General features: G+C 30.7%; 1 protein-coding gene across 1 annotated transcript; it reads right to left on the reverse strand.

The window, feature by feature from the left end:
* Positions 1 to 10,044: 10,044 nt before the first annotated feature.
* On the reverse strand, positions 10,045 to 11,560 carry LOC113701014 (STOREKEEPER protein-like). Its single transcript, XM_027221453.2, has one exon. It carries the CDS (start codon positions 11,442 to 11,444, stop codon positions 10,236 to 10,238), a length of 1,209 nt encoding a protein of 402 aa, XP_027077254.1. The 5' UTR covers positions 11,445 to 11,560; the 3' UTR covers positions 10,045 to 10,235.
* Between the last annotated feature and the right edge of the window lie 457 nt (positions 11,561 to 12,017).

Consider the following 12,017-nt stretch of genomic DNA (forward strand, 5'->3'; position numbering starts at 1 on the left):
TTGTTTATAATATTTATCTCATTAATAGTGCTACTATCTACATTATCCTAAAAAATAAAGAGTATTTTTTTAATTTAAAAATGGGAGAAACAAATGTTATATATGATAAATAATAGTGCTAAATGAATAAAGGGTTTCGAAGGAGCCACTATATTTCTTCCCAAAGGAACCAAATTTGTTATAAATACTATATTACTCTCCACTAGATCTCGAAGGAATTTATTGAATTTTAAGGAAATGAATCTCCTACATTTTCAGAATGAATTTAGGGTGATATATGTAGGCCTTATAGGTCCATCAAGTGGGCCATTTAGATATTTTATAATGCTAATTGATGCATCAAGATGGTCGCATGTATGTCTATTATCTACTAGTAATCTGGTGCTTGTGAGATTGCTCACTCAGATAATTAAATTACAAGCACAATTTCATGATTTTCTAATTAAGAAAATTCATCTAGATAATGATGATGAGTATTCATCACATGCATTTGATGATTATTGCATGTCCATTAGAATAATTGTTGAACATCTTGTAACTCATGTTCATTACACAAAATGGTCTAGTCAATCAATTATTAAATGTATACAATTAATTTTTAGACCATTATTAATGAGGTCTAAACTCTCATTATCTGGTTAGGGAAACGCTATTTTACATGCAATAACACTTATGAGAATTAGACCGATGAGTTATCATAACTGTTCTCCCATACAATTAGTGTTTCGCTATGAGTCCAATAGCTATCATTTAGGAATTTTTGAATGTGCGGTTTTATGAAGCTATTGCACCACCTCAATGTACTAAAATGGGTTCCCAGAGAAGATTGGGAATATATGTTGGTTATGAATCACCTTCTATAATTAAATATATTGAACCATTAACAAGTGATTTATTTATTGTAAAATTTGCATATTGTCATTTTGATGAATCACATTTTCTAACATTAGGATGAAGAAAAGATCAAGCTAGAAAAGAAATCACTTGAAAAATATTATTAAATTTCCTTGATCCGTGTACAAAATAATGTGAATTGAAAGTTCAAAAGATTATACATTTACATCAAATTGCAAATCAATTATCAGATACATTTAGTGACTCTAGAAGAGTTACCAAATCACATATTCCTACAAAAATATATATATTTTTAAATTGACATCACAAAAGATGAATTATAAGTGCTAATAAATCTAATACACGCCTAAAATATGATAGATCCTTTGGTTTCAAAGATAAAAATTCTTGAAAGAAAAAAGGATTGAATAATGATGGCTATAAAATCCGACCTACTGGAGAGGTTGTTTCCCAAAGAACTAACTCCTGAAAATTATACTCTTGAGGAGAATGAAATTATAGAAAATTTAATAAATTTTATCGCTACAGGAAAAAGTTGGAATTGAAGAGGTATTTGTAGATGATATATTTTCATGTAATGTAGCACTTGATATTATGAAAGAGCTTTAGAATCATGAACCTAGATTGGCTGATGAATGTCAGTGTAGAAATAATTGGGCAAAATAAAATAATGTGATCTAATCTGAATTGGATTCACTAACTCAAAGAAAAATTTTTGAACTTGTAGTCAAAACACCTAAAGTTGCAAAGTCAGTGGGATATAAATAGATTTTTGTGAGAAAAAGAAATGAAAAAAAATGAAATTATAAAACATAACGCAAAACTTATAACCCAAAAATTTTTACAAAGACTAGGGCTTGATTATGATGAGTCATATTCACCAGTGATGGATGGAATTATATTTAGATATCTTGTGAATTTGGCAATAATGAAAAACTTGACATCCATCTAATGGACATAATAACTACTTATTTATGTGGGACATTGGATATTGATATTGATATAAAATTTTTTGAAGGATTTAACATGCCTAAAACATTTAAATCAAATCCCAAGCAAATGTATTCGATAAAATTACAGAGATCCTTTTATGGGGTTAAGCAATTTGAATGTATGTGGTATAACCATTTTAGTGAATGTTTATGTAAGAAAGGTTATACAAATGATCCAATATATCTATGTGTTTTCATAAAGAAAAAAGGGGCCAAATTTTGTAATTATTGTCGTATATATTAATGATATGAATTTAATTGAAACTTCAAAAAAGATCCAAAAGGCAGTTGAATATTTGAAGAAAGAATTTGAAATCAAATATTTTGGAAAAATCATATTTGAGTAAGATATTGGAAACCAAGGCAAAATCTCTTTAGACCAAAAAAAAAAAAAAAAGATAAAGAGATTCTTGGTTCTGAAATACCATATCTTAGTACAATTAGTTGCACTAAGATATCTTGCTAATTGTAGAAGATAGATATATCATTTTTTGTGAATTTATTAGCAAGATTTAGTTTCTCTCCTACTAGATGACATTAAAAATAATATAAGACATATTTTTTGTTATCTCCAAGTAACCATTGATCTTGTGTTATATTACCTATATAATTCTCGATTTCAATTACTTGATTATACTGATATTAGATATTTATCTGACCTACATAAAGTAAGGTCTCAAACTAGCTATTTATTTACATGTAGTTTTACGGCCGTTCCAGGGCGATCTAGAAAACAATGTATAGCTACCACCTCTTCAAATCATGCTGAAATAATAGCAATACATGAGGTCAGTTGAGAATGTATTTGGTTAAAATCAATGATCCATTATATTTGAAAAAATAGTGGATTATCCTCTAACAAGGAAAATCCTCTAATGACATTTTATGATATTGCAGTTTGTATAACTCAATTGAAAGAATGACATATTAAAGAAGACAGGACGAAATATATTTCACCAAAATTCTTCTTTTCTCATGATCTATAAAAAAGTAGTGATATTGATATGAACCAATCCAAGCTAGCAATAATCTGGAAAATTTATTTACCAATACATTGTCGACTATGACATTTGAGAAATTAGTGAAGAATATTGGAATGTGTCGACTAAAAAATCTCAGTTGATGTTTGGATCTAGGGGGAGAAATTAAAATACAAAAATAGCGTATTCTTTTTCTTCACTGGGATTTATTTTCCCATTGGATCTTTTCCTAATAAAGTTCTTTGTGTAATAGATATCCAAGGGCGAGTATTATGAAATAATCAAATAATTATAAATGTTTATCACATTCATCTCATCCCTGTAAGTTATAACAACCTATTACTATCTTTCAGATGTAGATGGGATTTTATCACCATCTTTCTATAGTAGATAAGATTTGTCACTATTTTGATAAGAATTACAGTTAGTTGATGCACATTGAACTCTTTTGTCTCCCCCACCCTCTCTTATATCAGATACACAGAACTTGAGTTCATTTGAATGAATGAATGAAAGAATAATTCTTCTTTCTTGTCTACTTTTTCTCTTTCCTTTTTCTTAAATTCATCAGTTTTCTTGATTTTTTGGCATTACGCCCAATATATAAACAATACAAATCTTAGACAACGCTAATATTAGTTTTATAACACACACATATATATATACACACACACATACACTATTTGTAAAATTAAGATATTCATTATTAAAAAATCTCTCATGAGATATGTATCAATATCACTTAGCAATTAGGACCCCGAACCTTCTAGAAATCTCATTGATCTACGGTGAAAATTTTCTTTTAACGTGTTCAGACCCTAGTAGAAAAAAATTTGCTTAAAAATTTCAATTAAGTAGAGAACATATTTAGAACTCAAAATTATCCTTTTTGTTACCTTACTTGTTAATTCATTATCAAAATTCATGTTAGGATAAGTAAAAGGTCCACATGAGGTTGTTGATATAATGTGGTGGAATTTAATAATAGCTATCAAACATATTATGTTTATAATAGCAATAGTTATAGTTACTTATGCTGTTAGACTTGCATATAATGATAGCTAGCCGTGAAAAAAAATTGAAATATTGATTAGCAGATTTTGAAAGTACAAAACTGCACAAGCATGGCTTATTCAATATTAAAAGAGACATCTGCCAACATTAGAAAACAAAATTGTGCCTCTAATTGCAAGGCCACAGTCAAAACTTCTTAGAAGGGGAAAAATTTAAAAAAATAAAAACAAAAAAAGCAAGATATTTGTGTGCTAAAGAAAATGCAAACATCTTTCATTAATGCGAGCCAAGGAAATAATAAAGGTTAACAGCATGAGCTATGTGGTAGGTAGATTGGCATCCATAAACTGTCTTTCATACATACTAGCTCATAGGCAAAACAAATATGGAAGAGAAAACCAAAGCACTAGAATAAAATGGTGATTATAACAACTTTTTTATTTTTAGCCTTAAACTATTTCACCTATGTAATCTTCGTATACCAACCATGTACAAAATTGTTATTGCTATTTTAGTAATTAGCTAGGTGAAAAAGCCTGGAAGAAAAACTAATGTGTCAATAAAGCAATGACATACGATTAATTATTTTTACATTTAAATACCCTTCTTCTAAATTTCTTAATCCTCCAATGCTAACCTTATATTAAATCTCTCTTACTATTCTAACATTTATTTAGGCAAAAAAAAGAAAAAGAATTGGAGGAGAAAAATCTAAAATTCATTAAAGAAAAGGGTATTCTAACAATTATTTTTTCACTTAAACATCACATTTATTTAGGCAAAAAATAAAAAGAATTGGAAGAGAAAAATCTGAAATTCAGTAAAGAAAAGGGTATTCTAACAATTTTTTTTTTACTTAAACAACCCCTCCACCTAATTCTTATAGTTTTATGTCAAATTATATTAATTTACACTAGCCATTCTATCAATTATTTATCCAAAAATTTTAGAAAAGAAAAAATTAAAATCCATAAACAATAGGTGTTTTTTACTTAAATGCCCCTTCTCTACTTTTAGTCTTCCTATGTCAGCCTTACATCAAATTATCCTCATTATTAGAACAATTACTTATGCAAAAATAATGAAAGATAATAAATTGAAATCCATAAAAATGACTGATCTAACAATTATTTCGTATTCAAACCTCTCTTTTTCCACTTTTTCAGTCATCCTATCTCAACCTTATATTAACTTTTCTTTATTACTCTACCAATTATGTCGACAAAAAATCTAGAAATACCAAAAATAGAAATAAATCACTGTTCTAACAACTCTAGTTACTCTTAACATCTGCCCTACCCTAGCTTTTTAAGTCCTTTGATGATAATCTTACATTAAAAATCAATTCAACGGAAAATTCAAGATAGGACAACAATAATTGGTACAGTTTGAAGAAAAATACATCTCTCTCCATAAATAATTATTTTAATAATACTTTTATGATGTAAGGGTGGTATTATTGTAGAATACATGGTCCAAAGTGAGATAAGTGATTTTTTTAAAAGTTTAGAGGTGCTACTTGATATTGGTAGAAACTTTTTTGTCCGAGCAAGAAGGGATGTGATTCGAGAAGTAGAGAGAGGAAGGGCGGATTTGAAACCAAAAGTTCTAATTCTTGGGATCTCAACTTTAGTTAGTAATCTAAGGTCTCTTCACTATTAATAGAAATCTTGCTGAAAGTAATGCTGACTTCAACTAATAAGGGAGATAAGTATATTACTAGAAGTTAAGGGGAACTAAGTGATATTATCAAAAACCAACCTCAAGGAAGGTTTTTGAATTATCCCTAATAACAAAATGTTAGAATACTTTTATAATGTAAGGGTGGTTTTATTTAAGGGGGGCAATGGGGCGGGGGCGCTTCCCCCACCCTGCCCCGCTTCCCCCACGGGGTTAAAAAAATTTATTATATAATTTCATTATAATTAAATTTTAGTAAATAATCAAGTACTAAAATATCAACACATCACCAAATTATTATTTATTGTAACTTCACAATTGAAACTCATAAAAATAATTAAATAAAAGTTATTTGAATACAATCTAATATGATAAAACAAATATAACTAAAATAATCAAGTTTTCACTTTTGATACAAATACAATCACTAAATTATTATTCTATTTTTTTAGAAAAAAGTGTTATTGTATTAAGCGTAGTTAGGAATTTAATATAAATGTATTAATAAATTTAGTATAAATAATTAATAATTTTTATTAATAGACATGTATAATTAGTAGTATAATTGATAATATCAATTATATTACATATACTAATATACATTAAATGATACATATAACTAATAATATCATTATTATGAATTTATAACTAATTAAATTAAATATTATATATAATTATGTACATATATATATCTTTATTTTTTTTAAACGGGTGGCCCACGCCCCGTTTCTAAACGGGGGGAACAAATTCTCCCCGCCCCAATAGCCCGCCGCGGGGCGGTGCCAGCGGGCCCCCGTCCCCATTGCCATCCTTAGTTTTATTACAAAATACATGGTTCAGAAGGATGTTAGTGATATTTTAAAACTTTAGGAGTGTTGGTTTATTTTAGTAGTAACCTTTTTTAAAAATTTTTTTCTAATAGAGGAAGGGTAAGATTTAAAAATAAGGAGGAGGAAAGGGAATTTGAATCCAGGATATCCAAACCCTGAGACCTCAGTCTTAGTTATAGACTAAGGCCTCTTTGGCTATTAGTACTTACTGGACTTTTTTAAAATTATCTTAGGAATCAAATACTTCCTTGTAATATTGACTTTAACTTATAAGGGAGGTAAGTGATTTTATTAGAAATTTAGGGAGTTGAGCAATATTATAAAAAATCTCAAGGGAGGTTTTGAAATTATCCCTAATAAGAAAATGTTAGAAAAGTTAATTAAACATCCATTCCCTCTAATTTTCAATATCCTTATTTCATTTACTCTTGCCATTAATTTCTTTTGCTTCTTTTTTGCCTTGTTGGTCTCAAATTTGGTTCAATATATGTATTTACTTTATAAATTGTAAGTAATTGATTGATAATGAATTATATCATTTTCAGTTATATTCATAATTAAATAGTCAACAACGAATATATATATTTGTATATTAAGCTATTCACCTTTTATCATTCTAATATATTATCAATTGAGTTTTAAATAACGAAGGTACTTTTGTTGAATTATTCGAACTATTCAATAAAATTAAGGGTAAAATGCCAAAAACTCCTTGTGGTTTGCAAAATGTTCAATTTCTCTCTCTCTGGTATAGAAACCTACACTATAACTCATTGTGGTTTCAACTAAATTGAAAACTGGATGAAAGGCATCTAATCTAAATGTTGTACATGAAATGTCAATATTGCTCCTATATAAATGAACTTTGTGTGATTTGTCAAATTTTTTATTTAACTCCCTTTGGTTTGAAAAATTATACTATAACTTTTTGTGATTTTGATTAAATCAAAAATTGAATGCAAAGTATTTCACGCATAGCAAAGGCAATATTGATATTTCACATAAAACTGTTAGGTTAGATGCTTTGCATTCAATTTTTAATTTAGTCGAAACTATACGGAGCTATAGTGTATGTTTCCAAATTAGAGAGAGTTAAATTGATCATTTAACAAATCATAAGAAGTTTTTTGCTATTTTACCCTAAAATTATTCATGTACACAAACAGTAAGATAAGTACTTTAAAATTTTTTTTATTGGAATGATATATTTTAACTAGAAGGAAAAAAGAAGTTATATTATGAATCTAATGTTATCCAATTGTAACTAATGTAATAAAAAAGATGCTTTTTAGGTTATATGATAATGTTGTGCTGGTGTTTTGAGGAAATGATATAGGCATTTAGGAATACATTTGTAATATTTTTAATTCAATTCATACTTTGCTTCATCATAAAGCTCTAATTACATCAACATGAAATCTAAACGACCATATAAATCGAAACTTCAAATTTTAAGAGACAAAAAATGTAAATTAAAAACTTCTTAGTATTGCTGATTTGATTTTACTATTGTGATCTATCAATTGTCATAAATTTGTCTAAAATAAAAAAATTGGTGGACCATATTTCTTTTAATCGAAACATTGGGGATCAATTTGACAAGCAAAACGTTGGCGACTAAAAACTACATCTCTCCTATTGAGAAAATACGCGGAAACATAAACATGTCAATTGAAAATGCTAGTATGAATAAGTTTTCTTAAGTCTAATATCTAGTTATCCCAACAGAGTTGGCCAAAACATTAATTTGAGGTTGCTGAAGATGGAGACTTAGGTCCCTAGTTCAAACCTTGCTGCCAGCAAATTGTGAAGGGTGGGGAATAGTCTGCGGGATCCACTCCTACGGGACACCCCTAAAAAAAAAAAAACTACAACCATAAATAAAAGAGCAGCACAAAAAAATAAATTTTGTTGGTTGTTCCGTTGGCGGACTTCTAATCTTTTTTTTTTGGGTCTTAGAAAACAAATTTTTTTTTTTTAATAAATTTGTCATAGAAAATTGACAACAAAAAGCAATCTGCCATATTCACATTTCTTCATATTTCTTCACCACATGCATTTCTTTCTAAAGGTCTAGCGGGATTGTTGAGGACCTTGGCCAATTTTGAAATACACACAATTGATACTCTATTGATATGCAGGATTGTCCATGGAAGCTGTATTTTGCAGTTATTACTAAATCCTCACATCTTTCATCCTTAAAAAAATGTCCCAACTCCTGTGAACCTCCGATCAACTTTTAAACATATGGGATTTCTCAAGCTTTTCTTGCTTAATCGCATATTCCTACATGGCTACATATACTTGATGCGTTAAAAAATCTACTAGTCAGATTCCTCAAAAAGGGAGACAATAGTACCAAATCCTAATTATAGGAGCAATGCATTGGTATTCAAGCAACTCAACATACAAATGTACACCGTTTTCATCGACATCAGAAGTTGGGAATCAGATTGGTTACCACGTATTCATTTGGTAACAATTCAAATGCAGGGAAAAAAAAAAGAAAACAAAAATTTAAATGTAGCAATTTTAGAGTTTTCAACCTCTATCCGAGGGTGTAAGTGGGAGTTCTTCGGTTTGAAAAAAGGCAATATTTCTCCCCCATACCTAAGAAGACAATCATTATTTAGAGTTCCAACCAAAATTCCATCCACTTCCTGCAATCTGAGTTTGAATTACATTCCACATACTGGGCATACAAGCAATTCAAAATTGATTCCACCATTTCTGTCATGTCTTTAACTAGGAGTTTGCTACCTTCTCATAGATTATGCTGAAGCAGATGCGTATTTTAGTTTATATCTGTGATCTTAATACAATGGCAATGCAGAGCAAGAAATTGAGACCATTGACATTCCCCAGTATTTGACAAGCTTTGTCACATTGCACATAGTCGAAGTAGTTAAGAGTCTCACTCTTTTTCACTGGTATAAACCATGAAAAAACTACTTGATATAACTTGATAGATAAATAAAAAAGAAAAAACTAACATTGGTCCAAAACAAGAATCAGAGAAAATCTCTGTCCAAGCTGCATCATCTCTTCTAGCACCCTCTTGAAGAATAGTCTTTCTGAAGACTGATCATAATATGGTTTAGGGATATGTACTAATAGCAATAATCAGATCCAATGAATCAATTATTGTCTCAACAACATAACAAGGAATAGATATTCTGCAGAAAGCTTTCCCTGTGACTCACAATTCTCAAACCATAATATGCTGTCACTGGTTTGAGCAAGCAACTAGCTGAACATAAGTTTTGACCAATGGTCCCGAGACAAGTAAACAGGGAAGTAAAGGAATCAATAAACCTAAATAAGCTATTTACAAAGTACCGATTCAAAAAAGGCTAAAAAGCAAACCAAAGATTGCGTAGCAATTACAACAATAGATAGCATTGCAGCCAGGAAAAAACAGTGAATGGTAGTCCACCATCCTGAAAAACATTTTATGATGCATAACCTAGAAGATAAATCAATGAAAAAATACATGGAATGATCTAAGGGTTCATTGTACGTGAACACCATTCCTAGCTAATATGGGCTCGATCACTTACACCCAAGTTAGGAAAAGAAGGTAAGTTCCAGTTAACTTTCTACTTCTAGTAACAGGGAAGCACTGCAGATACAAAATTACAGGGCAGATGAGCAATCAATAATCAGGAATTTAATAAAATTTGATAACTAAACTTTAACGAAAATGAACCAACTGTATATTACCAATTACTAGGTCCAAAAGAGCTTATAAACCCGATTTAACAAAATTGGCACCAAAAGGTTTTCATGGCCAGACTAAGAATATGTGGCATGAAATTTCCAGCCTAAATAACCTGAAACCCAAAAGACATGCCTTACAATCCAAACATATAACCTACCAAGCACTAATTACTTTCCTTCATACCTTCCAAAACCAATTTAGTGTGCTCCTTCATCAAATCCATCTTCATCAATAAAACCTCTACTTCAGCTTCGCGGAATTTCTTCCACTTGCCCTCCAAATCCTTTGCCTTGGCGTCCCCAATCAAACTGATATTCTCTCTCAAGAAACCCCCCCCAACGTCCATATCAATCGAATGGCTCAAGAATGGATACTTCGACTCAAAATCACCTTCATGATCATCTTTCCCCAACTCTTTGACTGCATTCTTATCCACAGAACGGACAGTTTTACCACCTTTTTTTGCTTTGCCATTATAGCCATTGTTGCTCTTACCATCTACATTTTTATCAACTCCCTTATTAATCATCCCATCACCTCCCTTACCCCAAATCTTTTTAGAGAGATCAAAAGTTTCTGCCTCATGACGCTTGTGGAAAACAAGGTCCTCCCCTCCTTTCTCATATTTTTCCATATTATTGAAAAATTTAATCCTCAACCTCCTAATCTTCTCATAAATCTGAGTATTCGAAAATTCAAATTGCAACTTTCCCCTAGCAAAGTCATAAAAAGCAGGCATATTAGAAGAAGGATCAACCCCTTTTTCATCCTTAAAATCAATCATGCTTTGAAGAAGATCGATTACATCCTCCTCACCCCACACCCTCCCAGCACCTCCACTACTCGAATCTTTCCTGAACTCTTCAGCATTAACTTTAGCCTTTTTCTTACCTCTCAAATCGCTTTCATCATCTTTCTCAGCTTCAAAGGGGTGCTTTGAGATGGATTTAGAGTCTTTCGAAGTGGGCTTTGGAGGAGTAACAACTTTGATTCTGAAATCCGACGCAGAAGGAGAATCTATGGAGTTTTCTGATTCCTCATCCTCCTCTCCTTCCTTGCCAGAATATGCAGGGAATTGAGGTGGAGGGGTGGTCTGCTTTTGAACATCGGGCAGAATCTGAGAAGATTTCTGTTTATCTTGTTCTTCTTCAACATCAGATTCTCCTACTTCTTCTTCTTCTTCTTCAGACCCTTCTTCTTCTCCTTCTTCTTCAGAACTCTCTTCCTCCTCTTGTTCCGATGATTCTTTCATCGTTTCTGGCTCTGGCGGAGGAATATGTTTATTAGACACTGACTCCTCTTCTTCAGAAGATGATTCTTCCAGTTCCGGCGGAGGAGGCTGCTGATCAGATATTGGATTCTTGGGTGCCATGGATTGGAGAAGGAGAGGGGTAGAGGAAGGTAACTCACTTGCGTTTAGGGTTTTAGGCGAGAGATTAAAGGACAGAGACAATTAGCAATTTACCCGCCCCCAAGACCGAGAGGGTATATATTAGGGACAATATCAGAAACCTGCCTTGAGGTTTCTGGCTATTTCAGTGGCTTCCCTTTATGTTTTAAAAATTACAATAACCTCCCTTGAGGTTATTTATCATATAATATTTATGTCCAATCAATAAATAAAAAGTGATAGTAAGAGAGAGAAAATAATATGATTCTATCATTATTCCTCATCTATAATATTATTTAATTAATCTAATACCAACTCACATATTAAAAAAACCACTAAAATTTGTTATTTATCATTTGGGATAAAATCACATATAACATCAAAAAAATAATATATCATTTTATATTTTTCACTTAATACAAAATCCAAATTACTCTTTGCAGCTACATACCCGTTGTCAAACATGATCAATAATAAAAAACCAAAAAATTTGCAACTAAAATATTACAGAGAATAAACTTGAATATCATAAATATTCTTGTCAACATATTAAGA

This window comes from Coffea arabica, chromosome 7e (genome assembly GCF_036785885.1).
Source record: "Coffea arabica cultivar ET-39 chromosome 7e, Coffea Arabica ET-39 HiFi, whole genome shotgun sequence".
NCBI lineage: Eukaryota > Viridiplantae > Streptophyta > Magnoliopsida > Gentianales > Rubiaceae > Coffea > Coffea arabica.

What these genes read in the sequence shown, in the direction of transcription:
- LOC113701014 (XM_027221453.2), bottom strand. Translation starts at nt 11,444, where the DNA reads ATGGCACCCAAGAATCCAATATCTGATCAGCAGCCTCCTCCGCCGGAA.